Source organism: Penicillium alfredii (genome assembly GCF_028826965.1).
Source record: "Penicillium alfredii strain IBT 34128 chromosome Unknown utg000007l_segment0_segment0, whole genome shotgun sequence".
In the NCBI taxonomy this organism is placed as follows: Eukaryota; Fungi; Ascomycota; class Eurotiomycetes; order Eurotiales; family Aspergillaceae; genus Penicillium; species Penicillium alfredii.
In genome coordinates, this window is record NW_026622704.1 from 781,477 (window position 1) to 808,213 (window position 26,737).

At 51.4% G+C, this 26,737-nt stretch overlaps 13 protein-coding genes across 13 annotated transcripts; 5 read left to right on the forward strand and 8 right to left on the reverse strand.

Annotated features, from left to right (window-relative positions):
- Window positions 1-1,751: 1,751 nt before the first annotated feature.
- NUU61_004973 (uncharacterized protein) lies at window positions 1,752-4,012 on the forward strand (the record flags this gene model as incomplete). The annotated part of the gene is made up of 2 exons (XM_056655555.1): window positions 1,752-3,656; window positions 3,725-4,012. The coding sequence occupies 2 exons, from the start codon at window positions 1,752-1,754 to the stop codon at window positions 4,010-4,012; spliced, it is 2,193 nt and encodes a 730-aa protein (XP_056511168.1).
- Window positions 4,013-5,192: 1,180 nt separating this feature from the next.
- On the reverse strand, window positions 5,193-6,660 carry NUU61_004974 (uncharacterized protein; the record flags this gene model as incomplete). Its single annotated transcript, XM_056655556.1, has 4 exons — window positions 5,193-5,749; window positions 5,807-6,361; window positions 6,422-6,537; window positions 6,593-6,660. 4 exons carry the CDS (start codon window positions 6,658-6,660, stop codon window positions 5,193-5,195), a joined length of 1,296 nt encoding a protein of 431 aa, XP_056511169.1.
- A 452-nt stretch (window positions 6,661-7,112) lies between these two features.
- Window positions 7,113-7,690, reverse strand: NUU61_004975 (mitochondrial 37S ribosomal protein uS14m; the record flags this gene model as incomplete). Its single annotated transcript, XM_056655557.1, has 3 exons — window positions 7,113-7,175; window positions 7,264-7,435; window positions 7,572-7,690. 3 exons carry the CDS (start codon window positions 7,688-7,690, stop codon window positions 7,113-7,115), a joined length of 354 nt encoding a protein of 117 aa, XP_056511170.1.
- Window positions 7,691-8,332: 642 nt separating this feature from the next.
- NUU61_004976 (F1F0 ATP synthase subunit i) lies at window positions 8,333-8,675 on the reverse strand (the record flags this gene model as incomplete). Its single annotated transcript, XM_056655558.1, has 2 exons — window positions 8,333-8,394; window positions 8,531-8,675. 2 exons carry the CDS (start codon window positions 8,673-8,675, stop codon window positions 8,333-8,335), a joined length of 207 nt encoding a protein of 68 aa, XP_056511171.1.
- Window positions 8,676-9,089: 414 nt separating this feature from the next.
- On the forward strand, window positions 9,090-9,692 carry NUU61_004977 (DASH complex subunit SPC19; the record flags this gene model as incomplete). Its single annotated transcript, XM_056655559.1, has 2 exons — window positions 9,090-9,221; window positions 9,300-9,692. 2 exons carry the CDS (start codon window positions 9,090-9,092, stop codon window positions 9,690-9,692), a joined length of 525 nt encoding a protein of 174 aa, XP_056511172.1.
- Window positions 9,693-10,378: 686 nt separating this feature from the next.
- NUU61_004978 (tRNA methyltransferase RSM22) lies at window positions 10,379-12,949 on the reverse strand (the record flags this gene model as incomplete). Its single annotated transcript, XM_056655560.1, has 1 exon — window positions 10,379-12,949. One exon carries the CDS (start codon window positions 12,947-12,949, stop codon window positions 10,379-10,381), a length of 2,571 nt encoding a protein of 856 aa, XP_056511173.1.
- Window positions 12,950-13,357: 408 nt separating this feature from the next.
- Window positions 13,358-14,598, reverse strand: NUU61_004979 (uncharacterized protein; the record flags this gene model as incomplete). Its single annotated transcript, XM_056655561.1, has 4 exons — window positions 13,358-13,738; window positions 13,795-14,100; window positions 14,199-14,384; window positions 14,536-14,598. The coding sequence occupies 4 exons, from the start codon at window positions 14,596-14,598 to the stop codon at window positions 13,358-13,360; spliced, it is 936 nt and encodes a 311-aa protein (XP_056511174.1).
- Window positions 14,599-14,722: 124 nt separating this feature from the next.
- Window positions 14,723-15,086, forward strand: NUU61_004980 (uncharacterized protein; the record flags this gene model as incomplete). Its single annotated transcript, XM_056655562.1, has 2 exons — window positions 14,723-14,769; window positions 14,924-15,086. The coding sequence occupies 2 exons, from the start codon at window positions 14,723-14,725 to the stop codon at window positions 15,084-15,086; spliced, it is 210 nt and encodes a 69-aa protein (XP_056511175.1).
- On the forward strand, window positions 15,070-16,005 carry NUU61_004981 (SUR7/PalI family protein; the record flags this gene model as incomplete). The annotated part of the gene is made up of 4 exons (XM_056655563.1): window positions 15,070-15,082; window positions 15,144-15,441; window positions 15,504-15,686; window positions 15,759-16,005. 4 exons carry the CDS (start codon window positions 15,070-15,072, stop codon window positions 16,003-16,005), a joined length of 741 nt encoding a protein of 246 aa, XP_056511176.1.
- An 890-nt stretch (window positions 16,006-16,895) lies between these two features.
- On the reverse strand, window positions 16,896-18,775 carry NUU61_004982 (ribosome-associated complex protein SSZ1; the record flags this gene model as incomplete). The annotated part of the gene is made up of 4 exons (XM_056655564.1): window positions 16,896-17,558; window positions 17,632-18,530; window positions 18,587-18,623; window positions 18,677-18,775. The coding sequence occupies 4 exons, from the start codon at window positions 18,773-18,775 to the stop codon at window positions 16,896-16,898; spliced, it is 1,698 nt and encodes a 565-aa protein (XP_056511177.1).
- Window positions 18,776-19,176: 401 nt separating this feature from the next.
- On the reverse strand, window positions 19,177-20,722 carry NUU61_004983 (phosphotransferase family protein; the record flags this gene model as incomplete). The annotated part of the gene is made up of 2 exons (XM_056655565.1): window positions 19,177-20,021; window positions 20,086-20,722. The coding sequence occupies 2 exons, from the start codon at window positions 20,720-20,722 to the stop codon at window positions 19,177-19,179; spliced, it is 1,482 nt and encodes a 493-aa protein (XP_056511178.1).
- Window positions 20,723-21,164: 442 nt separating this feature from the next.
- Window positions 21,165-21,404, reverse strand: NUU61_004984 (uncharacterized protein; the record flags this gene model as incomplete). Its single annotated transcript, XM_056655566.1, has 1 exon — window positions 21,165-21,404. One exon carries the CDS (start codon window positions 21,402-21,404, stop codon window positions 21,165-21,167), a length of 240 nt encoding a protein of 79 aa, XP_056511179.1.
- Window positions 21,405-23,061: 1,657 nt separating this feature from the next.
- NUU61_004985 (exosome complex exonuclease Rrp40) lies at window positions 23,062-26,312 on the forward strand (the record flags this gene model as incomplete). The annotated part of the gene is made up of 3 exons (XM_056655567.1): window positions 23,062-23,879; window positions 24,029-24,165; window positions 24,223-26,312. 3 exons carry the CDS (start codon window positions 23,062-23,064, stop codon window positions 26,310-26,312), a joined length of 3,045 nt encoding a protein of 1,014 aa, XP_056511180.1.
- Between the last annotated feature and the right edge of the window lie 425 nt (window positions 26,313-26,737).

Sequence of the window (26,737 nt, forward strand, 5' to 3'; positions counted from 1 at the left end):
ATAGCATGCCGAGAATGAGGCACCCGTGAAGACTATACTCACCTTAAAAAACAGTTTTGTCCAGAAGGTCCAGTATTGTGCCAGATGTAATGTCTAAGAATAGAAATAACCAAAGAACTTCCTCTCTCTTTGGAGTGCTCGAGGAGAGTTGATTTCCAGTTGAAATGCCATGGAAGTACATTCATGGAATACAAGACAGAATTCAGGGCTACGAGATGTGCAGCCCCTGCCTGGCCCCTTTGGAGTCTAAAGGCAGAAAGTAACTAAATAGAGAATAAAGGATTAAGGATAAAACCATGAAAGCCATTATAAAAAGCCATGAAGAGAATGATATAGATACGCCAGTCGTGGCACACTGCCACTATAAACCCCCGTTATCGTTTTGCTGCACAGCCCGAGGTGGTATGTTCTACAGTGCTGGGACGGGATATGGCAGTGAAAAAAATATAAAGGAAAGAAAGATGAATATCAAATAGATACTGCAGCCAGAAAGATAAAGGGAGTTCGGCAATCTAAGATAGAGTGACTGAATGTGTATGCTCGTTCGATGTAGGGTTGAGGCCTAGATGATAGTATCCTATGGGCTCCAAAGCAAGCTGTCTTTTTCATAATTTCACTATAGCTTCCCGAATTGACAACGGTGAAGGAGTGGTGGCAGACCTTTAAGAGACAAAAACAACTTTCACATAAAACAGTTCTTATATATCAGCAGGCAGCATCACTGCGGTCTGTTTTTTCTATTGCTGAACTTGACGTGTTCAAGCACATCCTGGTTCAAAACATGGGAATTAGTCCAGCCACGTCAGAGAGACCTTCAATAGCCTAGACTATGTCTTCATCTCTTGCCCAATTCTACCCTGAACTGGCCCCCATCGACAAGGATACTAGTGAAAACCATCAGGGTCTGAAGATTAAGATCTTCAAAATGACGAGATAAAGAGACTCATGTTTAATTTGCAAAAGACCCCCCAGCAATATTCTGCTGGGGCCGTATGCCACAGTCTGAAGTACCCACGGCTTGATTAGTTCCTCGGGAGCCTCAGCTTTAGTTCTTTAGTATGCCAAGTTTCACCTTTGAACAATCCTTTCATTTCCTAGTGCCGCCTTTCCGATCGTCGCCGTGATCCCGAAGCCAATAAGAACTGAAGATTCTATAGCTGAACACCGAATCTAACCCCCCTGCAGCGCCATTCTGCACTAGTATAAGAGGATCAGCGTACGGTCCGGGGTATGAAACACCCGGCACCATGTGAGCGCGTTAAGCCCGGCTGGGATCTTCGCTTGCTGAGGGGCCATGCAGGGGAAAGTGAACATGCTCCAGGTATTCTTCTTTTGAAAACTGTCTAGTAGGTTGCAATATGACCACAAGACTCATTGCGCTTTCAATACCTCATAACCAAAATATGGCATTGATGGAACTTTTCGATGTCAAAACAGTACAACAATTTAACTTGTTTAATTGATAACTTGAGTCAATTCGTTATTTGGGACTCGATCACGAACAAAAGGGACATGGGACTAATGCACTCGAACCGCGCCGTACAGGGATGTTGATATGGGGGCCAGAATGGATGCCTCGTGAAGTACTTGCCATGAACATCCCTTTTTGATCCTTAGATACGTATGCTCTGTGTATCTATTCCCAAGCTATAAAAGATTTCTCCTTTCTATGTTTCTCTCCGTGCCTCTTACCAATTCTCTGAATCCTATTCAATCCTATTTGCTTCAATCACCGGAACAAGTATACAACCATGTCACCACCATCACTGGATGAAAATGCCATGAATCAGCTGCAATCCCAGCAGTCTGAGCTACTCGACAAGATTGATGAGCTGCGCGCCATTGGCGTTGGAGGCCTCGTGGAGCTGCCTCAGATCATTGTCTGCGGCAATCAGTCCAGTGGAAAAAGCTCCGTACTGGAAGCTATTTCCCGAGTGCGCTTTCCGACCAAGAGCAACATCTGCACTCGTTTTGCAACCGAAGTTGCTCTTCGTCGAAGCCCTCAGACCAGGATCAAAGTCTCTATTGAGCCGGGGGATTCACGAACCGACGAGCAAGAGCGACAGAAGCTCCGGGGCTTCACCTCTGAGTCCTTTTCCTCCAGCGGAGATCTTCCCACGCTGATCGACCAAGCCAACGAATGCATGGGACTTTCCAGCTCGACTCCCTCCAACTTCGGCTTCAGTGACGATGTGCTCAAAGTCGAGATCTCGGGCCCTGAAAAGCCAGAGCTCACCCTGGTCGACCTCCCGGGCTTGTACTACTCCAGCAGCAACGAGCAAAGCGCGCAGGGGATGAAGATGGTGCAGAGCCTAACCGAGAAGTACATGAGGAGTTCGCGGAGTATCATTCTGGCTGTCATCAGTGCCAGAATGGACTATCATATCCAGAAGGTCGTGAACCTCGCGGACTCTTTTGATCCAAAGTATGAGAGGGTCTTGGGTGTTGTCACGCAGCCTGATATCCTCGAGGCTGGGTCGGAGGAGCAAGAGAATTACCTGCAATACCTCAAAAACGAAAAGGTCAAGCTGCAACTCGGCTGGCATGGGCTGCGCAACCGATCCTTTGAGACGCGCAACGTTTCTGATAGTGTGCGAGATGCTCAAGAGAAAGAATTTTTTGAACAGGGACGATGGGCTTCTCTGCCCCGAGAACAAGTTGGAATTGAAAGTCTGAGGCGCCGCCTCAGCACCATCCTACTCGGTCATGTCCGTCGCAATCTCCCCGGGCTTACTGCGGACATCCATGAAAAGATTCTTCGTGCGGAGCAGGCCCTGGCAAAAATGGGCCCGCCGCGAGAAGCCCTCAAGGACCAACGTCAATTTCTTCTCGATATCAGCATCGACTTCGAGGGTATCACATACCAGGCCCTCAATGGTTGGTATGACGAAAAAAGTCCTTTCTTGGGACTCAACGACCAAGAAAAAAGTGAAAGGGTATTTCCTTTTGGTCGGCTGCGCGCAGACATTCGTGACATGAATGATTGTTTCACTGGAGCGATGTGTATTCGCGGAAGCCGGAGAACCATCCATGAAGGTCAATCCCCGCCTACCGAAGATGTCAAGCAGGAGAGATACAACCCGTACATGGATGATTGGACACCCCAGTACATCTCCCTGCAGTCCCTCGAGGAGGAAATGAAAGTGTGCGCTCGCGACCATCGAGGGGTTGAACTACCAGGTAACGCAAACCAGCTGGCAGTGAAGATCCTGTTCCAGGACCAGAGTGAGCCTTGGGAAAAAATTGCTCGGGCTCATTTGTCCAAGGCGTGGGATATGGTTGCGCGCTTTGTCCAACAACTTCTGCACTATCTGACGGATGACCACACCTACCGCTTGCTCATGGCGCGCCTCGTGTCCCCGGAATTAAATAAGATGAAGGTATCTTTGGAGGAAAAGCTAAGCGAATTGACTTCTTACTTCAAAAGAGGTCCTCCACTGACCGGGGGGAAGGCATTTTTCTCCAGGCTCCAGGAATTCAGGAAGAACAGACAACTTGCAATCTTGAAGAAAAATCTCGGCTTTTCTGAAATTTTCCTGGCAACGAAAAAGACCTTCGATATCCACGATCTGGAACGAGTGGTCTCTGGGTTACACCCATCTAGCGATGAATTTGCAGCAGCGGACATTGTTTTTCAGATGCAAGCGTACTACGAGGTAGAGACACATTATTCTCAACAGACCACCTGGTTCAGGCAGCTCTAACCGGTCATCTTGCTTTTTAGACCGCAATTGAGACTTACATGGATAATGTCGCTATCCTCGCAGTAGAGAACTGTCTTCTCTGCCCCCTGGAGAAAATATTCACCAGGCAGACTGTTCGTGATATGGATGATGAGCAGGTTCGAAAGCTCGCAGCAGAGCCCTTGGATTTTCAGAAAAATCGGAAACGCCTCAGCGATGAACTCGAAAAGCTCCAAAAAGCAAGACAAACCCTGAATGGCTGCAGCACAAAGGGCCCATCGTTGCAGAATCCTCCAAATTCGGGTAAGAAACTCCCCACTCTAAGGTGAACAATCGATCAAAACAAGGCCCTGACAAGTATATCGCTCAGGAGCATACCCCAGCTTCCCATCCCAGGCCCCCAGTTCTGCACGCAAGACAGAAGATGGTCCACCTAAAGGTAAGTGCTGAGGTTTCTAATATTATGGAAAGTGTCTGCTGATGTATTCATAGATGCACCCCAAACTCCAGCAAATGGAACAAAACAGCCCTGTTCAATCTCTAGCGAGGCTCCGAAAACTCAGCTAACACCAAACTTGTCTACTCCTACAGCTCCTTCCAACAACCCATTTCCGGGGTTATTTGGCCAGAACTCTACAATCTTTTCTGGTCAAGGGAACACGGAGAATGACAAGCCCCAAAAGCCTAACAATAGAGCTCCCAGATCCAATTTTTTTAATTGATCTGCAAATGGCGAATATGCCTTGGGTACTTGAGCATTTGGCTCCCGAGTCATTACCAGGTTGATTCAGCCGTTCGGATACCTTGTTTGTTTGTTTCACCTGCTTCTATGTGTCTTGTCTCGTTTTATCTGTGTATTTTCTTCTTCTTTTCTTGTTAGCTCTGCTTATATGGGATATGCACTGGGATATTTAAGGTGGCTTTGGAAGGGATTTCTCTCTTAACAGCTACTAGCTCTTTCATGCTCTTTGTGTGTTTTCACTATGTTTAATTTTCTTGTCTGATTAATATCTTCTGTCTGGCCATTATATATCTATCTATTGTCTACTCATTAGCTCATATTCTCATTTTCCTTAGCCTTCTAGCTAGCGACGCGTAGCTTGAAATAAAAGCACCAGTTGAGAGTTGACTTTAATGGTCTTTATCATATTTCTTGAGCACTGCTTTCGGCGACTCAAAAACTTCGGCAATGCCGAAATCAGTATGGAAGATAGCTCATAATTGATTGTTTTTCGTTATATTCTTCCCAGCTTAGAACATGGGAACGAGCATTGAAAGCAACGCCAACCCAGCCTGCTTCTCGTCTCCCAAATAGCGAAAACACAATCGAAAATGGAGAAAATGAATCAGAGACACCAAAGGAAAAAAAAAAAAAAAAAACTAGTCATAAATTAGCTAATCAAGCATGCCCCCCAGTTGCTGAATTTCAATCTATGTTAAGAACTGCGGTCTCCTTCCTCGATACGGGCCATGCTCTGAACTGCCTCCTTCTTTCTCTCCTTCGGCATTCTAATTTTCCTTGTCCTCCTCCGCGAGACCCTGTGCCCATTCCAGGACCTTGTCGTTGTAATCTCGCTTCTTCTGGATATCCCGAGAACCGCTCATAGCCTCAGTGACAACGATATCACCACCAAGTTCACTTGGATCGGTATTCCGCAAGACCTCCTCATCAATGTCAGTCTCGGCGTTGCTCATGGACACCATCCGCTCAAGAGGCTGTTGGATACCTGCATCCATATCGCCCAGAAGAAGTCTTGGCTGTTCCTGGTAGGACGGATCGACCTGAAGCTTGTCCAGCCAAGACAGCATGTGGCGCCAGGCCTTGGGCATGATGCATTCAGTAAAGGAATCCTCACCAGAAGCATAGCAGTTGCAGCCGTGCTCGACATAGCCAGCTTCGGGGGTTCCAAGCACGTTGGGGCCCACGAGGTACCCACGGCAGCGCCGGGAGACGAATGCAGTGAAGGAATCGGGGTTGGAAAGTTCGGTCTTGTCGAGGTCGAAGAGTACAGTCTGGATCGGGCTACCCACACACATGCCGGAGATGTGGTTGCGCCAGAGAGACCCTGGAGATATGGGGTTAGGGCTAATCGAATAAACGAGGAACTTGGTCAAGCACTTACAATGCTTCTTCAGGTAATGCATGGCAGACAAACCACCTTCAGACATGGCGATCACATCAACGGTGGTGCCCTGGCGGAGGCGTGGAGACAGGATCCATTCGAAGATGTATTGGACGTGCTGGAACGCATTGAGGTTGCCCAAGATCTTGTTCCGGTTGGTTTGGGACGGCAGGCTGTCCACGGCCGAAGAAAGATTCAGCGCAAGCCAGCTCTCCTGTGTCATAGCCTTGCCCCCGGCGCAGTACCAGACCAACTGACCCGAGTTTGCCAGGATGAGGGCGGTGCCAGTGGGATGTCTGTCCTCGCCAAGCACAGCCTGCGCGAACTCGACCATGCACCCGACCTGGATGCCATCGGACCCGATTGCACGGTTGCTCCAGATCCCCAGATCTTGGTTGGGTTCACCAAAGTACACGACGAAACGAGAAGCCTTGTGCAGATTGTCGGACACGAGGATGGGCACATGGGCGTCGTTCTGCATGGCACCGAGTGGCAGGCGCAGGACACCAAGGCCCGCAGCAGTGATGCGTTCAAACACGATCTTGCGAATACATTCTGCCATAAATTCCGTTAGTTAGGTTCAATGGTATTCCTCAAGAAGACAAGCCATTTTACCGTTGAATGCTTCGCGCTGCTTCACGTTGAAACGATCGTTTCGGTTGATCTTGTACTGGAAGCCCAGCTCGGGGTCGGAGATCATGCGAATCTGATCATTGTCGTTGATGAAGTACCTGTTTTCATTCCGTAAGGGACATGCTCTGTAGCATAGAGTCATAGATATCTCACCCGAGCTTCGTCAGATCAGTTGGAAACACAGGGTCATCGGGCAGATCACATTCGCGATAGGTGAACATTGTGGTAGCTCGAAATGATAAAGGTAAACTCTTGCTCTTCGGCGATAGACGGTTCAGTGACGTGAAAGGAAGGAAATAGTGAGAGTGAGATGCGAGTAAACCAAGTGAAAGAAGTACTGTTGATAACGAAGACTAGGCAGCTTTCGTGGGCTGGTTGGTGCATTGAGAGAGAGAGAGAGCAGACAGAGCAGGCAGGCTGTAGGTAGCGATGAGATCAAGAAGGTATTCTCTTTGCCAAACCAAACGAGCCAGGTGCATAACAATTTGGGCGGCAATCTGAAGCAATCGCGGTGAAAGAGTCGTAGAATAGGGGAAACGTTCAATGAAATTGGGCATACTATACAAGGCTTCATATCCATAGAAAAAAAAAAAAAAAAAAAAAAAAAAGCACTCAACGCCGGGATTCCCCAATATCTGATCGGACCTTGTCTATCTCCTTCCACTTTGAATCTTTACCAGCTTGCCTTCTGCACACCCGGGAGTTCTCCAGCAATAGCCTGCATACGGAATTGGAACTAAAAGACAGAGCACGGCTATGTTAGCGATATCTGATCTGCACCAAGACCGCGAGAACGAGGCCATAGTCAAAGGCCGACCACTTACTCGGTTGAGTCTGAATGCCCGGACAATACTACGACCATGGCCCGAGGCCACACATCGGTTCTTGACTTGGGTTGGGCGAGTGTAGGGGTGCATTTGCGACAGCTGGAGCTGAGCCTGGGCGCGGACTCGCTGGGGGAGACTGGTATTGCGGATCATGTAGCGGAGCGCTTGGCTGGAACACACGAAAAGGATATGGTCAGTGACGATGAACCCAAGGAGCTCATTCTCTTGAGCCATTATGGCATTCCCTGCCTAGAGGAATAATTCTCTCGGCAAGCCAGTCCTGGCGTGGTAGGGGTTTTTCGTACCGTTCGGGTTCGGTCTGCTCGATGGCCATGCGCTTGTTGTGATCCCGAATAACTCGGGTGTTGATGAATCCAGAAAGGTCAAGCCGCCTGGGCCGAAACATCCCTGCCATTTTGACCATCTTGACGGGTTTCGCAGTAGAAGCGGTGGAATTGGGGGGGAAGATGGCTGTTCGGTGGAAAAATGATGTCGAGGCGGAGAGAAAAGGGGTCCCAATCGGGTTTAGCGTGCACCGTGAGATTTCACTTGATGCTTCTCGTGGATACGCCATTCTAAAATGATTTTCGAAGTATTCCTTCGAATTTTGAGAATTTAACTGCATGAATGACCGTTTCAAGGTATCTGAGGGTTTATGCGTGCACATTCGACTCAATATCGAGGGTCTTGCGCAACACGGCCGCAGTCGGTGCCGGCGGTACAGTATCTATTCTTAAAGCTCCAAGTTCAAAATAGCTCAAGGCAGTGGGTCATTTAGTCTGTGCAATAATTAGACAGCCACCGTGCAAGAGAAATAGCACTACGCAAGATCCGAGTGTTGATGGTAGTGGTACAGCTTGTGAAATTGATCCAAGTTACCCTGACAGGGTATAATCTATATGCTTGGACAGGGGCAAACTGCCCGCAGACGTCAACACAAAATGCGCAAATTTCAAGGCCCTAGGCCGTATCCCCATGCACACATAGACATTGCGACGGCCTCGATCCGCTTGGCGCCTCACACCATCCGAAGTGGCATCTTCAAATCCTCATGCATCAATTGAATTTAGTGGCCGGCGTTACCAGACTTGGCGTTGGGGTTGCGAGGGTCGTTCTTGTACTCGGCGGCTATAACGAGAGCGAAAAACGTTAGTCAACGTTACCGGAAGTCGGCGATTATTGCGGTCATTGCACGGGTTCCCGATGTGGCCGATCCGAAAATCGGTTGGGATGATCGATGAATAAAGGATGAGAAGTAACTCACTGTTCGACAGAGCGTTCTGGGCCGAGTTGACGCCGTACAGCACGATGAGACCTGAAAAGGGAGAGTTGTCAGAGGATAGTTCCACCACGTGCCCCGGACATGCGATGACCGGGAATTGGGGGTCATATGTTGTCTTGATCGACATATCGGATCATGGGCGAAAAATTGAAATCGAGGGTGTGCATACCGGCAGCGAAGAAGGGAGTCAACGGCTTGGCTGTAGATAGGTGAATGCGTCAGTCTCGCGCACTGTTAAGCCCCGACCTGGGGCCTCGGGAACGGGGCCCCAAAAAAAAGAGCGACATACCCAGAGAGCCGGGAAACTTCTTTCCGAGGAGCGACATTGTGAAGAGAGAGCGAAAGCGAGGTGGATTCGTTGAGGGGGGAGGAGGTGGTGCAGGAGGACGGAAGAGGAGACGGGAGGTTTGGAGGTTTGCCGGGCCTCGCCGCTTTAGATATTCCATGCCGCTTTTATCGCCCGACCCGTTCCGATACCTTCTGTAGCTCTACGAGTCATATTGCAGTGTTCTTCTACCCACGCTGTCTTGTTTCACACATCATGGCGGCCTCACTCTCCTCATCCGTATCCTCGCTGCAGTCATCGCTGCAGCTGCTCGATAACTCCATCAACACCCTCGACTCGGGCGTCAACGACTTCCCCCGCCTATGCAAAGTCCTCCAAACAACACGGGTACGGATACCGGCCCATCTCAGTGTCGCCTACGACTTCTGAAGATTTTGAATGCTAACACACCAATTATCACAACAGCACTTTGAGCTCCTCCCTGAACCAACCCTTCGCGAAGCGCAGCAATCCCTTCTCGATGAAATCACACCCAGCATCGCTCATCTCCTGTCTCTCGCCTCGAACCACGTCGAGAAACTCGCCCGTCGCGAACAGGGCCTAAAGGCTAAATGTGACCTCCAAGAAGGCCGACTGTCATCCAACTCGGACGCCCGGTCCTCGGCGACCCGCGCTCAAAGCCAGAGCAACGCGTTGCGGGGCCGTCTGGCGGGGTCGGGTGGTGGCTCGTCGGCCAACGCCGCGGAGCTCAGACGACTAGTCCAGAAGAAAGAGCGGTTGAAGTATGCTGTTGAGCGTCTGGAACTGCAGAGCACGCAGAGAGAGAGACAGTTGAGGAAGAGCATGGCGGCGCAGTGAGCGGTCATGAGGTCGTATTCAAGTGCGTTGAACGGCCTTGATCTCATCCCATGAAATGGATTGGATTGATCTGCGGTTTTCATGGATCCGCAATTCGTGTGATTCCTTCATCGGCGTCTATTTCAACAACTTCCACCCGAGATCTCACGACACATCCGGTGTTTAGCCCTCAGACTACGCAACGCCAGGGAAAGGGCTACCAGACATACCTAGTTGGGTCGTTCTCTGGGGGCCCCTTGGGCAAGCACCATTACGTTTCTCGAGGCATTTGCCCGGACCTTACACCAAATCAGTCGGGAAGCACCGTGTCTCATGGTGCGAAATAAGCCACACACGCCGGGTCGTCATATACCACCTGGCAATCCCCAACCCGTCTTAATATGCCGCACAGCTGCAAGATTTAGGGGCATTCTCGGAGGCAGTCACTGTGACCAGTTCGTGCAAGACTCCGACGTGTCGAGCTACTTGAACAACTGAACACAAGTGAAGAGTGAAAAGCCTGTATTTACAGCTGTAGTGGAGTGCAAAAATGATACAATATTATACAAGACATCCTGGTCCAGCCAATCCCAATGCCAGATGTCAAGGATATGTGATAGTACAGATTTTAACCACGAGAGCCCGAAAACCCCAAACAGATACGCCAATGAATGCCTGGACAAAAGCCAAAAAAGCAATAGTCCAACTCAAAAAGCCCCAACAGCCGACTCTCTCTTCATAGCCTGCCGAGCCCGCTTCTTATCGAGCTGCTTCTTCCAGCTGGGGACATTCAGACCCTTCTTGCAGGCAGCGGCGCCGGGGTTCTGCGAACGCTCAGGCTGATCGTCCTCGAAATCCTGCTCCAACTCATCCTCTTTCTCGAGGTCCATCTCGTCGAATTCACCGTCCGCATTGGCTTCGCGCGTTGCAGCCTGCTGGGCTGCGCGCCGGGCCAGACGCTCCTTTTTGCCCTCGCCGTGCTTGTCGCCTAGGTTCAGGTTGCGCGGGATGCGCGTCTTTGCGCCGAGGGCCCACAGGTCGCCCCAATTGGCTTTGCGGGCGTCGCGGTAGGCCTGGCGGCTGAAAGAGCGCGGGACGGTCCAGCGCTCGATTTTGCCGGCTGGGGTGCACAAGTCGAAGATGACGTGGCCGCGGCGCTTCATGGGTGCGTAGACGGCGCGCGGCAGGGCGAGCGGGTGGAAAGCTGGGGCAGAGGATGATGAGGAAGAGGGGTCCGCTGGGGTGGATTCGGCTGAATGCTCGAAGCCCTCAAATGCAGCGTCTGTTGCGGTGGTATCCTGGCGAACGCCACGTTCCTGGCGCAGGTCTACGCCGCGCTGCACGGCGAGGTAGCTGAATTTAAGGTCTTCGTGATTGCGGTCCTTGGCGCCCATGATGCGCTGCAGGAAGGGCGGGCGGATGTACCGCTGCTCGAAGTGGCAGTAATCACGACGGCCCTTGGTCGGTCCGGCGGGGTTGTGCATCGGACAAGTCGAGTGGTTGGTGCAAGGAGCAATGATCATGCCAGGCTCCTTCTCCACAGTCTCTTGCATGTCGGGCGACTCGAGGAAGTTGTCGTATTCGGTGGAGCCGGGGCTTGCGATATGACGCTTCAGCAGCATCTCGCGGGCACCAGAAATGGCCTCAAACCCCTTTTGGCGGCCTTTCTCAAGCAAAATTAAAACGCCCCCGTTGGGGTTGAGAAGTGACCACAGATTCTGGACGTACTCCTTACGTTCGTACTCCTCGCTGAACCCTAGCAGAGAGTGCGGTGCGATGATGACATCGTACTGTTTGCGCTTCGCTGGGGTTCGCGAATCGTCCAAAGTTGGTTTCTCGCGCACATGAACGTAATCTGGTAAGCGCGGGAGAAAACTGGTATTATCCAGCATGGCACTGGTGCGCAGTCGCAGAGCCTCCGACCCAGTCAACACCGTCGATCGTCCCATGGGAATAGGTGCCCCCTTGGGGTGATCGGGGACCATGAGCTCCCACTCCGCACGAAGCACCTCTCGCCAGGCCAGAATGCCGGCACCACCGCCACCGGCGTCGAGAACATTCGGCCCGCCCTCTTGCGAGATAAGACGGCGAATCCAGTCTGTCCCCAAGCGCTTACGAATTTCGACCAGAACGCTGAGGACCGATGCATAGATTCCGGGGTACAAGGCCGCAATGTAAGCGTTGGCCTCCATTTCGCCCATGTGGTGCTGCGACACATGAAGGGGAATGGGGAGCTGACGCAATTGCGCACGCGGTGGCGCTGTCGTGGTAGAATGGGGTAGCCCGGGTCCACCGAACACACGGTGAGCCGTCTCAGAGATATGCCGATTGGAAAACTCGGACAAAATAATCGAGATGGGACCAGTCACGGTGTTCTTCGGCAGGTGGATCGTGCTAGGGTCTGTCCGAAACTTGCTCTCGAGAGTCAATGGATGGAAACGCGGAGCAGACTCCGGAACTGCCTCGTTCTGAAACTGCTCCAGCATGATATCGCCGCCCAACTGCTCGGCCACCTCTCTGGTGCGCTGCATTGCAATCGTTTCCTTCTCCTGCGGGCCATTTTCCATATCGTAGACGACCGGGATGTCATCTTCGGCTTCGGCCTCAGGATCCTGTTGATACTCCACCTCCTCCCATCCTCCATCCCCGTCCTCGCGAAGTAACTGATCAGAAAAATCCTCTTCCTCTTCCTCAAGCTCGGTAGGTTCAAATTCTTCCTCTTGGATGATAGGTTCACCGTATAGTCGAGTATACAGTTGAATCTCCTCCCCATTCAACAACCCTTCAGGCACCTTGTCCCCGAATCGCTGTCGTATGAGATTCACCCACGACTGCGGGCCGTGTTCGTCTCGCTGGGCGACCAGATCCATGATTTCCATATCCTCTTCTGGAACCTCAATCATATCCAAATCATAGAGCAGCTCAATAATTTCCGCCTCATTATTGCTGATTCGATCGACGATAGCGCGGAGAGTATCAATCTCAATGGGTTGAGGCGAGTTAGGAGGTTCCGGCGAGTCGGGAGCCGCTGCGGTGGACGAGGCTCTGTGTCCGGGGTGCCGTTGCGGTGACACATGTTTGAGGATGCTGGTTTCGCGAGATAGGCTGTTTGAGGCAACTGGAGGGGATGGGCGTCGCGCAATGCTGCGGCTTTGGTTTAATCGTCCCCAATTCGCAGCTCCGCAGAGCTGTCGCGATCCTGAACGAGCGGCAAAGGTGCGTAGCAAATCGCGCGAGGATGGGCAAGTGGCCCTAGATGCCGAGGGTCTAGATAACATCCTCGGCGTTTGAAGGAGCCTTGAAGAATGAGAGAAGGGGAAAGAAAAGAAAGAAAACTGCCACTGCAAAAAGCCGCGGAAACCAGAAAATCACCGCCAAGACGTCCCTGTGCCTATCACAAACTGCGTGGCTCTCATTGGCTGGCGCCCCGTTCCAGCGATGCTTGCGATTCTTTGATTTTGATATATTTTTTTTTTCTTGAATATGACATTGTTTACTATTTACTACTCACTGATATACAGTAAATTTGTACAATTTAACTATCGAGACTCTCTGGGAGGGTTTCTTGAGCGCACAATTTATCGCACCAAGAGGTATCCATGCATATATTAGAGAACTATAAATGTTTAGGCATTCTCCGTCGAGATAATAGGACATATGGGTAACAGCAACACATACCCAGACCTCTAGGACTCACTCTCTGTATCATCGCTGCCCATGAGGACCCGGAGCGCTGCCACCCAGCGCATCACTTCGTGTTCCAGAGCTGTCAGCTTCGCCATGACAGCCATCAGACTAGGATCCTGGCTTTCTACTCGGACCTTCTCCTTGACATGGACCTCTTCCCCATACCATTTAAACACATCGTTGGTCTCATCATGCGCACGGGTCCGGGTACCAAACAGGCGATCTCGCAGGGAGAACCCGGTCAAGGAGATGTCAGTAGCGAAGGCAGTCGGCGTGGCAGTCTGGTTGTTACTCTCCAGGGTACGCAACAGAAGAACCAGCGCCGAGTCTGCAATGGACAGATGGAATGAGAGATGAGGTGGTAGCGGAGGATCAAACATCTGTGGAGCATCAAGGTCAGGATTTTATACTTCCCACGACTCATGTCAATACGCACATTTTCGGTAGCACTGGTCTCCCACCAGTTGCCGCGCACATCATCCGATTCCCCCTTGAGCATCTGCCGTGCCTCGCGGATGGTCTCATGCAGGAGATGCAGCTGGCTAAAGATAAAGGTGGCATTGAGGGGATCGCCCGTCCAGGCGCTCACGTCCACAATGTCCAGGCTTTGATTCACCAAGTTGCGAACCGAGACCAGCTGCGGTAGCACTAGGCTGGGGGCGTCGGGGGATTGGGACAAGCTGAGCCGGGTGCTGGGGGCACCCCGTGGCGGCGGGAGTGAGCTCAGACGAAGCTGAATATCCTAGACATCATGAAGAAAGACAAATTGAGCCACTTAGACCACACACACGCACGCATACATCGCGTCCAGTTTGCAGGGTGTCTCGGAAGGATACGTACCCCCTTGACTACTTGGGTGCCGACTCGGGTGACGAACCCCTTCACATTTTCCGATCGTAGTGACGATAGGACCAAGGTTGACCCAGGTTCCTGAGGCGCCAGGAGGGCAGCACACTCTTGCAGGCCCTCCTTCAGGGACACCAATGACTCTTGGAGTGAGTGCAAGAGCCACTCTAATTCTCGGGCCTAAGGCAAAAAGGAATTGGTATCGGTGTGTATATCATTGCAGATCACCCATCCCGATCCTGGCACATAGCCAACGAGAGACTGCGGGGGATCACCAGTAAGGGGACCCTTATTTTCCCTCTTTTTTTTTTTTTTTTTTTTCTCAACGTACCAGCGCGATGTCGGCCTCACGGGTCGACTGGTCTCGCAGTGGGGGATAGGCCCACGTCGCCATGGTGGGACAAATGAGACGAGCAAGGAAGCCGAAAAAAATGAAGCACAGAAGAACAGGCAGAAAGCGAGTTGAACGTGCACGTCACGGCCCACAGGCACCGCAACGTCTTGAAGTTCGCTTCGTCATGGACCTCGGGGCGACTAACGCCGTTGGGTTTAGCGCGCAGTTAGAGTGTGCGCTAACCGAGAACAGGTGGACAATGACGTGATGCCGCGATCTATGTGAGTCTCCCTCACCATGAGCTCACGCCGCGGATACGCCGGCAACTTTGCAGCTTGCAAGTTTTTTTTTTTTCTTTTTTTTTGCTCTCTCTCTTCTCTTCCAGGTTTATCAATTGGTTCCCCCCGCTGCCCCGGACATCCCACCTTCAACCTCTGTCAGAAACACCACTCGGCGTGAAGATATACCCCGAATCCCCTCAACAACACACCAAGTCCACCTACCCCGACTTCTCTCCAGGGACTATTCACTATGGGCTTCAGCAGTAAGGATTCCTTATCCACTATGTAGATCATGTCTCCATGCTAACGCAACTCCCTCTCCAGGAGCGACATTGGGCTTCTTGGGCCTGTTTTTCATGGCCGCCTCGATTCTCTTGATCTTTCTCACCCTCCTGGGTGGTGCGCGAAACTCCACCCCGCTGAACATCATCTACTTCCTGCAAGCCGACACCGGCAATATTCCAGGAGCCCCTGCAGTTTCTCGTTGGACCTTCTGGCAGCTCTGTAGCGTGACGGCCAACGGCAAGAATGACTGCGGCAGCTCGCACCCCGACTTCCCGTTCGACCCGCCGAGCCACCGCACCTTTGACACGACTACGAACGTGCCGCCCGAGTTTATTGGGTAGGTTGGCTTCTTTGACATGGCTATCGTGGTCAATGATTCCTCTAACACTGTGTCTACAGAACTAAGCACTATTTCCTGACCTCGCGGTTCATGTTCCCGTTCATCATCATCGGCCTGTTTTTCGCCGTGATCTCGCTCTTCACGGGTCTGCTGGCTATGTGCACGCGTATTGGCGGCTACATCTCTGGGTTCTTGTCTTGGCTCGCCTTGACCTTCCAGGTTATCACCACTTGTCTCATGACGTACGTTCTCTTATATGTACCCGAGAAAGAACGAAAAGAACAACAGGTGACAAATGCTAACATTGTCTTTAGTGCTGTCTATGTCCAGGGCCGCGACGCTTTCAACCGCAACGGTCAGTCCGCTCACCTGGGTGTCAAGGCCTTTGCCTTCATGTGGACTGCTTCGGCATGCCTGTTCCTCTCGTGTCTCATGTACTGCCTCGGAGGAGCCGTCGGACGGAAAGATGGCGGCTACAGTGGACGCGAGCAGCGCCGCCGTGGATTCTTCTCCTCGCAGCGCTCAAACAGCGTGAGAAGCCAGAAGAAGGAATACGCCTAAGTGGGAGCATGCTTAGGCAGCTTGAACCACAAACAAAAGCCAACTTGCCGACAATGAAGAAACTTGTGGACTATGCTCGCCATCAGCAAGCAAAATTCACGGGTTCGGTGCCGTACACGACTTCTTCCCTTGCGTTGATCGTCGATATCCGTGAAAGTTGTTTTTCTTTTTCTTTTTTGGTTGAGTCTGTTCACGATAATCTTTCTTTTGCTTTGGTCTTGGTCTTGCTCGATCTACGCCCGGGTCATGCTGACCTCGAGCGCGAAACAATTATCCCTCACCCCCGTTCGCTACATGTTGTTACGAACTGTCCACGATCGCTATCTCCAGAGTCCTGTCGAGACAACGTTAGGCCCTCCGCGGCGCTAATATGGTGTCCGGCACTGGACTATCCCTGATGTTAAGATGCAAGTTTTGATGTATTAGTTGACGAATTCATGTTTTGATTAATCTTGGTCTGGTGCCATTTGGATCCGGTGTTTTGTGCTGCAGTTTTTTTTTTCTTGTTTTTTTACCTAATGAGTTGTATATTTAATCTAATTCTTATTGTTGTCTTGAATCTTCAACCACACTCTGTAGAGTAATATTATCTATCGGACTATCAGGCACGAGAACCAGAGCCAGGCCACAAGTTGAAGAATACCACAGGCAACACAACAAGGGAACCAGTCGTCATTGGCAAATCCCCATGGACAGAGTCTATCGAGAGTGGAAGAAAAGAACAGAACGGACTCCAACGAGATGTATATGTAAAGAAAATGGAATGAGATAAAGAAAAAAAAAGCAGTCTCTATGTATCATATATGCATCATCACACCATCACGAGGATCAGGTTCTTGTATTTTTTTCGGAATTGCCTCTTTTTTTGGGATTTTGGTTTCGGGGTTGGTTTACGCAGAGCCGTTGATGGCACCACGGACGGCATTCTGGCCACCAACCTCGCGCACGGCAATCTGCAGACCCAGGTCTTGGTTGACATGAACCATAACCTCGACCTTGCCGACAGGCTTGGTGCCCTTGACAGCAAGCTCGGCGACAGGCTTCTCGGTATGCCAGACAACCTCGCGGATGTCCTCTTCCTCGTCCTCGTCAGAATCGAAATCGGAGTCCTCGTTCTCCTCGGTCTTGGCGGGCTTCTCCTTGGGCTCGGGCTTGGTGACCTTGATCTCGCGGGTACCCTCGCACACGCGGACCAGGACATCGCCGCCCTCTTTGGGGGCGAAGTATTGCGCGATGCGGCGCGCGGGTAGGGCGGTCTCGGCACCGAGGAGGGGCTGAAAGGAGACATCGGCGCCGGCAGAGAACTGCACACCGATGGCCTTGCTCAGGTGAGGGGTGACTGTCACCATGGGGTGGATGGACTGCTCGATGTCCTCGCGGTCGAACTCTTGCACCAGGGACGCCTGGAAGGCGGCACCACGGGACGACAGCTCCGAGGGGTTGATGGCCGAGGTCGAGGTGCCGGGGGCCAGAATGTTGGTCTTCTCAGGGAAGATGTTGCGGGCCAGTTGGGCGATCTTGGGGGTGTGCGAGGTACCGCCAGAGAAGATAACCTAAAGGAAGATATTAGAACTGAGATAAAATAACAGACATGACGCAAAAAAAAAAAAAAGGGTCATATCATACTTCGTCAATGTCCAGGACATCCAGGTCAGCCTTCTTCACCACCTGCTCGATCAGGCCGGTAAACTGGCCAAACACCTTGCCCGACAGCAGCTCGAACCGCGTGCGGTTGACGGTGGAGCCAAAGTCGACGCCATCCGCCAGACTCTCAATGCTCAGCTGAGCGTTCGTTCCCAGGCTTAGGGCCTTGCGGGTAGCCTCACCCTCCAGCTTGAGCTTGGCCAGGCCGCGCGCGTTCTCACGGGGGTCGGTCTTGTGCTTCTTGATGAACTCCTTGGCAAAGTGATCAATAATGATCTGGTCCAGGGTGGCACCACCAAGCTCGTAGTCATGAGCAGTAGCCAGAATCGTGTACATGCCGCCGCGGCTGGCAACCACGGCCACATCCGACCGGGTACCACCCAGGTCAGCCACCACGACCAGCTTGTCCGTCACAGTCGCCTCCGGGCGAGCGTCGTAGGCCATGACAGCGGCGACGGGCTCGTGGATGAGCTGGAGCACTTCGATGCCGGCCTCCTTGGCCGAGGCGACGAGGGCTTCACGCTGGGCGTCGGTGAAGTCGGTGGGGACGGTGATGACGGCGGCGTTGACATTCTTGCCAAGGAATTCCTCGGCGGACTTCTTCAGACGACGAAGGTGGCGGGTGGTGATCTCAGAGACAGTAACGGAGTTGGGGGTCTCGCTGGTGGTGTCACGGATGGAGAAGGCCACGGTCGAATCGCTCTGCTGGGGGTGGGCGGATTGGTGGCATGGGGTCGGGTCGATGGACTTGAAGTTCTTGCCCAGGTAGTCTCGGAAGTATGCGACAGTGTTGTTGGAGTTCCGGATAAGCTGGGCCTTGGCCTGCGTGCCGTGGTACTCTTCGCCTTCGATATACGAAAGAACGCTGGGGATTTGACGGTCTGGAAGATCTAATTAATACTTGGGTTTATCTGCCACATGTTGAGACATGGCGTACCTCCTTCCTCGTTGGCGATGACCTCTGCTTTACCCTCCTGCAAGTATATCAGTCACTGGCCTATCATTGAGGATTGCTTCTCAGGCATACCGGCGAAATGCGAGCAATCGAGCTGGACGAGTTGCCAAACGAGATACCGATAGCAAATCGCTCCGCCTCAGCGGTCACACCGTTGGCCGCGTCACCCATTTCGAGCTTGAAAGAGGATTTCTGGAATCAAAAAAAGAATGGCGAGTCTCACGTCACAGAACGTGAAGAGAGAGTCAGGGGAGCCAAGGAATTGGGAAATAGATTAAACGCTTGGAGGGGGAAATCGAAAAATCTTTTGGATTTTCATTGTGGCTGGTGGCTTATCGATAATCGATGTGGCGGTGCAAAATTTCACAGCCTTGGTGCCTGAGGCTTGAGGGTGCCGCTTCTATGAGGCCAATCTAGTCGATCACCTCCTGTGGACCATCCTGTTTCTGATGTGTACTAAACAACCCAGTGAGACGTTTCCGGGAATCACCGTTTTATCACCAGAAGCACATTTCGACTTCGAGTCATAATCATGCTCGAATTCTCAACATCCACGGGGATAAAAACCACAACTATGGGCCAACACCCAACTGATGCAGCCATTGTGTTTTGGTGACAATACCTTCTGTGGCTGGCACAGCAGAGGCAGCAGCCACGAATTCTTCCCTCGATATTTCCCCGCTATCCATTTGTGCTTTGAGCTGCTCCACCTTTTCGACGTCCTCATCATAGAGCTCCAACTCGCGCACCTTCTGAGCCACAAATGTTTTCACTTCTTCCGTCTCTCCCATTTCATCAACACGGTCTCTCCACTGCTGAAAGCCAAACTGTTCCTCTAACTTTCTACAGGGAGCAGTGAACGTGTCAAAAAACCCACCAGACGCAAGCATGTGGAACCACATAGCCCCCGAGGTCTCCGACCACTGCACAAGCTCGGAGAGCCCGCTTGGGTGTCCGAGTAATTTCGACTCCTCCTCTGCCAGAACACGTTTGAAAATCTGCAGACACTTGGCATAGCGTTCGATGGGTTCGGGAAATTGACCACCTTGAACATCCCAGTCTTCGTTCAGGGGCCGATCGTAGAGAAGCCACCACGGCGCTGAGCCAAATAGCTGAGCGGGCCCGGCGTAGACCCACTCGAGGTCTATCACTCCAACAATCGTGAGATCATCTGGGCTTCTCACTATGATATTGGCTAGACCAAAATCATCGCAAATAAGTTTAGAGGGGCCTTGGTCGTATTGAGGGTTGACGAATTGCGGGATCAAAGACTTTAAGATCTCCAAGGAAGCATATCTATTTTCTGCATTCAAATCACCGGTAACAGAGTTCGGTTGGTGTCGAAGTTGCTGCCGGTCTTGTTCAATGGTATTCTGAAAGTATTCACTAGTAGTCGAAAATCCTTGGGTTCGATCACCTGAACATATAATTAGCAGATATAAACTAAGTGAAGAGTTTCTTTATCTTAGGAGCCACTATACCGAAAGTATTAGGTCCGCCGGTCTGCAGAATCTCGTGAGCTTTCCAGGTGAGTGGGCGTATAGGCGCGGGATATTGCGTCTTCGGGGTAGGTAAGCTGCCAATGTGCTCAAAGTCGATCTTCCAAAGCTGAAGCAAAATATTGACCATCTGCCTGTATGTAGTCTCTATAACGGTTTCGGGTACATCCTTTTTGAGCAGCCCTCCCTCGTCGGTCAACATGTCGCGGAGACGCACTCCCTCGATAAAGTCCATTATTATAAATGGACCCAGGCCAAAAGGGTTCTCGTCAGCGAGACCCCATTCCTTGACCTCTGGAACAGGGATGGTTGTCTGCTCTCGAATAAGCTTCAGAGCCTCCACTTCCATAGCTACCTTCTCGTCGGCATAGTCATAGCGCACATTCACGGGCCGAGGAAATCGAAGTATCCATGAAGTGCCGTCTTCGAATAGAAACTTTTGGCAGAGATTATATGAGCCGTTCATGAAGCCTCCATCTAAGCAACAGAGGAGTTTCTTGGGATGTAAGCTGGTGATCCACTCGCAAAAACGCCCGTTGACTTGGTATGTGTTGATACAATCAACCCAGATGTTTTCTTCAGCCTGGTGAATATGGTCGAGACATTTGTTGTATTCCATGATGCTGAAAGACTTCTAAATAGAGAGCAACAATCAATGAAACAAGACCCGAGAAAAATAGATGGCGTAGAACGAAAGGCAACGAGGAAGAGTGGTTTGAGGGGGTGAAACTAACTTGGAGAAAAGGGAAATGCGGCTCTTTTGTCTTTATATTACAGTAATATGTTTTGAATACTTACTGACCGCCAAACTCCCACCTACAGTGGCTGGCACTTTATGTGTATAATGGTATGATGCAGTACAGTACAGAACAAATTTCGAATTGAGTGTAAACCATATTCGAACGTAAACAATAACTACATAACCCAACAATCCTTACCAACTCTCCATCAAAGCAAATCGCACGATATTCTCGAAACAACCACATCCGACCCAAGTTGGAGTAGTCATGTAAATGAGATTTCAGGACGCCGAGCATCAACGCTTGCCGCCGTGTTTATCGTTAGCAAATCATTGCTTCCGTGGGGTATTGAGGTCCACCAACCGTGGTTTGATTAGACGCCTTGTTCGTGCTGCTCCCCGTTTTCGTGGTTGATTCCGCCGCATTTGTTGCGGTCCGAGTTCCCAGGCGCCTCCTTTTAGAGGACTCGCCGGCCGCAACCACCCGATTCATCGTGTTGGAACCAGTGGACGCGATTTTCTTGGTCACGGCCTGCCGAGCTTCCGCGGTGTTGTCAGGCATATCGATAAATTTGATGGACGAGCTTTCTAGGTGGAATATTTGAATGAATGGAGGATATCTGAACTCTGGAGGAAGTTGGATGCTATGAGCCTTCGATTCGAGCATCCATGAGATTATATATGTTTAGGAGAACTTTCTAAATACTGTAGTACATTGCATCTGGTGTCAAATGTACTTTGAGGCTCTTCTTTCTCTACCTCTTTCTCTTCGCCAGTAGTTTTGACAGGAACCGTGGTGGTGATCAACCCTAGTCAGAGCAGGCAGCATCGGCTCAGCGGCTCTCGATGGCCAATCGATTGTAAGTCACTACTCGCCTATTGCCGCAGCAAACGGTCATATCTAGGCAGAAGTGAGGGGAATAAGAAGCTAGAAAGACCAACGCGATACTTGGCCTCAAGGGTGACCAAGCATAACCGAATCTGAACTATCAAAAACACTACGCCGCCAATCTAGATGTCATGCAGCAGGGATGGGGATACACGAGACCAGACACGTATATTCCATCCTTGAAGCATCAGCACCCATAGCCACGCGGTCCAAGTGTTGCCGTTTCCTTTCGCGCAGCGTACATGATGCACACGTCTCATTTCAACCGGGACGCTGAACAAGGGACGAAGGAATCGAGGTAGAAGGATCAAATTTCGTTGGTTCCCGTCAGGCTAAAGGAAGGGCCAAGCCTCGAATACCTGAAGTTCAACCAACTGACACAAGAGCCGAGATAAAATAGATATCGATTGAGTTAAAACTCGACAAGTGAGGACCGGAGCACGGTGCAGGACCCAGAAGTCAGATGTCTTCTGAACATTCCAAGCCCCCCGAGAGGCGATTATCGAAGCCAAAGTCTTATTCTTGCTTCGCCACTCCATTCTTGCTGTGTTTCTCCCGTTTTCTACCGTCATTGTCAGGAACTCAGAAACAAAAATCTGTATTGGAATTTGAAATGTTGAACATTATTTAAAATCGAGCCAGCCACGAGGACTAGTAGTGCTAAATAGATCTAATATTACCCCCAAGCATCAGGCTTAAAGCATACCTCGACATTTTCCAGATTTGGACGGTCTACAGGGGACGGCAGAGGTTCTACTGAACGTGGAAAGGCAGGGGCTCGCTGACCTCCATGAATCCTCAGAGATTCCAACCCTTCCCATCCATCAAATAAGAATTCAAAAAGAGCGTGTTGAAGTTGAAGGGGAGGAATCGGAAGCAGGCGGCACTGCGGTCTCCAGTAGAGAGACTTGAACTCCTGATGTCGCGTGGGAGACAATCGAGAGTAGACAATCTCGACTTTTCTAGATGTATCCTCTTTAGAAAGTTGAGAAGATCTTCATGGGTAGCCAAATTGCGAAGACGCCAGTCAGGAGGGAGCATACCCCGTGCGGATTCCTGTGAGGAGCTGGTGAGAGCATGGTCTTGAGGGGGATTTTTTGTGAAACAACCTAAATGTAACTATATTCAGATTCAATTACGTTGCTATCAAGGGGAAAAAATAAAAATTAAATTGAAGCTATTTTCTAGCAGTGAAATAATTCTAAGCCGGGTCCATCTGAGCAGCAGTGCTGTATATTGAGGGTTTAATTGTCACGTGTCGATATGATAAGAACGTTTTCTTCGCATTTTCCCCGGCCAAAAACTACACTCACCTCACCATCCAGAAATCATGGCAACGCCCCTCATTCTGCTTCCTGGTGACGAGGTCCCAGAGGGCCAGTTACCAGCTACCAGCTCCAACCCTCTTAAGCTAGGACCCGGCCTCCGACTGCTATCACAGTCATCATCAACACCCGCATCCAACCATGTCCTGACGGCCACTCAAGCCGGTCTACTGGCAACCGATGCCAAGCGCAATACAGTATCGCTGATGCCCTCAGCAAACCGCCGATATATTCCCACCAACAACGACCTCATCATTGCTCAGATTCACCACTCCAGTGCTGATTATTTCCACTGCGTTGTCACCCCGCATACAGCACAAGCACTACTGGGCCAGCTATCATTTGAGGGTGCGACGAAGAAGACAAGGCCAATGTTGAAACAGGGCGAGCTGGTTTATGCACGAGTCCTGTCCGTTGGTGTCGGTGCCGGCGCCGAGGTTGAGCTCACCTGTGTCAACCCGGCGACAGGCAAGGCAGAACCAGGCGGGCTGGGCCCGCTGGTCGGGGGTATGGTCTATGATGTCTCCACGGGCATGGCAGCTCGGTTGATCCGCGCAAGCTCGTCTTCTGCGGAGGAGAACGATGCCGTCGAAGGACTGGTGGTGCTCGCGGAGCTGGGGAAGAAACTGGAGAGCATTGGAGGGTTTGAGATTGCGGTTGGACGAAATGGAAAGGTCTGGTTGGACTGCTCCAATGCCGGCGATAGCGCAGTCAAGGCGACCGTCGCCATTGGGCGTTGTTTGCAGGGCACCGATGAGCGTAACCTGAACACGACCGACCAGAGGAAGCTGGTGTCGAAGGTTCTACGAGAGATGAACCTGGGGTGATTACAAGAGGGCTAATGCTCAATTTGGAGCAATTCCCTTACAATGTACCATAATGAACACTGTAATGAACGCGAACTTTTCATCGTCAAATCGTGTACTGGTTGATTTTGTGGCCTGTAGAGGGAGGCGGTGACAATAGCGGTAGCTTGTTCTGCCGGACCGTGCATATCGACGCAAACAATTTCGTCGCATGGCTCTTCATTCTTACACTCGTCCCCGCGGTCCCCATGGGTCAAAATTCGTCCCAGCCAACCGGCCTAGACGATATGTCTGATGATATGCGTGAGTTTTCTTGTATTTCGTCGTCCTGGCATGCGATTCGATATTGACCTTTTCAAGTTCCTGAGATACCTTATCATCAACCCGCCAAGGACGGAAAAAAGAAAAAGTCGCGATCGTCCAAACCCAAAGCAGTGGCGTCTGCAACTGATGCGGGAAATGGCGAAGCGACTCCGTCTCAGCATGTCGATCTGCCATCGTCTGGGAAGCGCAAAAGGCCGTCGGAACCAGAGCACAAGAAGAAAAGGAAGAAGCATCAAGCGTCCGAGAACCATGTGGAAGAAGACGCGGGGCCTATAAATGTTAAGGGTTCTTTGCAAATTTCGAAAAATGAAGTCACCGAAGTTTCGCCCAATGGATGGGAACAGCCCGCTGCGTCGCAACCAAAGGAAACTTCATCTGAGAAGCCTTCCAAGTCACCCACCGAAGTAGATGAGAAAGCTGTACCTACTACTCCTCCCGCTTCCCAACCAGTCGATGCAGGACCAACACCCGACTCCCAACCCAAAGGTGCGCCGGCCCGTGGCGGTAAGGAGAAGAAGATCAGAGGATCAAGACCCGGCGGAAAGAACAATCTGAAGGTGGGATTTTTCGTCCCAGAAGAAGTTGCTAAGCTGGAGGACTTCAAACTTCGATTTTGCACCGTCAATAAAGTCCCCGGGGCGATTTTCGACGAGATGGTCCAGCACTCTGAACGTGCCAACGTAGGCGAATTCCCAGGTCCTGCCGACGTCATCACCAAGACGGAGTTCTGGAACAGGATCTATGCCATTCTGCCTGATCGTGACCGGCGCTCTGTTTACCGGTTCATGCGGCGGCACTTCCAGGAATCGGGACAGAAGCCGCACGAGTGGACGGAAGAGCAAGACAAGGAGCTCATCGCGCTGTTTGAGAAGCACGGGCCGAAGTGGGCGCTTGTTGCCAAAATGATTGGGCGCAGCGATGACGATGTGACCCAGCGGTGGAAGAACCGGCTCGAGCACCGGGACACAATGAGACGCGGGGCGTGGTCCGAAGCAGAGCTGCGAGAACTCCTGGAGTTCATGCAGGCAACGTGGGTGAGCCATAGCACGCTCAATATCCCGGATGCTGGCAAAGACCTTTATGCGATGGATGAAAAGCTTATTCCATGGGGCGCCGCGAGCACTGCCATGAATCACGTCCGGTCTCGGCAGCAATGCGCCGATAAATGGCGCAAGATCCGGAGAAATGTTATGAAGGATCGAGCCTCGGGAAACCCCGATGCGGTCTTTGACCCGGCCGCGGCTGCGAAGAAGAATGCACGGTGGAACGTGCGGTATGCGTCCAACGGCAAAAGCAATGAATTCGTTGAAGACGATGACAGTGATGACAGCGATGAGGGCGGATCGAATATCCCCGTAACCCCGCCGTCAGCCCCCAGGCACGGCCCTGTAGCCGAGCAGCAGTCCATGACGCATTCGCCCGCCGAGGGAGAGAATGACCCTGAGGAAGAACCCTCGCCCGTGTCTCAGAACGGCGTGGCACAGGACCATGAATCGGACGACGCAGCTGAGAGCGAGTCTGAGGTGGCCGAGCCTACGGCCGCCGGTGAAAGCCCGACATCTTTCCCGGCCCCCTCTACGCCGCAGGCGACGAGCGATGTTGTCACGCCACGCAGTGAGAAGCGCAAGAAAGACGAAGAGCGGACATCTCCCGTAGAAAACGAGAAAACCAAGACCGCCACCAAGTCCAAGAAGCGCAAGCACTCTGAGACCGAACCCGAAGTCGAGCCCGATGACCCATCTTCTTTGGCCCGAAAGCAGAAAAGGGAGAAGAAGCGAAAGAAGAAGGAGGCGAAACAAAGAGCGCGAGCCGAAGCGGAGCAAAGAGAAAATGAAGGCCAAGCGCAGGACACACCAGAGATGAAAACAAAGAAATCGAAGGAAAAGTGCAAGTCCACACAGGAGTCCCAAATCACTCAAGAAGCTTCCGACAACGACCTTGCCAGTGTCGCCGTCGAGACCGAGATCCCTAGGAAGGACAAGAAGGAAAGGAAGAAGCAGAAGAAGAAGGACAAGGAGAATAAGCGCCGCAAAAGCGAACAAGCGGAGCCTGAAGCCGCGCAGTCTCCCAAGAAGAAGAAACGCAAGTCCAAGAAGGCTGCGCGGCAATCGACTGGCGATGTATAGTCGAGATTGTTTAACCTGGGTGCGTAGGCCTGTTGTAACTACGATGGTGAGGCTTTTGGCTCGGAGGTGTGGTTGTGCATAGACTATCAGGATACCCGCTAGCACCCTTGACTGGGGCTGTAGTAAGATGTTAATATAATTGTACCTTCTTGTAGGCTTTTCAGTTTGGATGAATTGAAGGTGGGAGGGAACCGAGCCTCATTAGTCTTTTCTACTGGAAGGTAGTTCTAGCAGCCAATTGAAGTAAGATGCATTACATCCATTAATCAACAGATGGACTGTGGGGTTAGTTTATTTGAGCCGCACTGCACCTGTCGATCCCTTTCCTGTTCCTCGTATACCAAAGACAAAACAAGACTCAATCAATTCTATATATAAAGATATAAAAATAAAAATAAAAATAAAACAAGTTAAACACCTAAGAG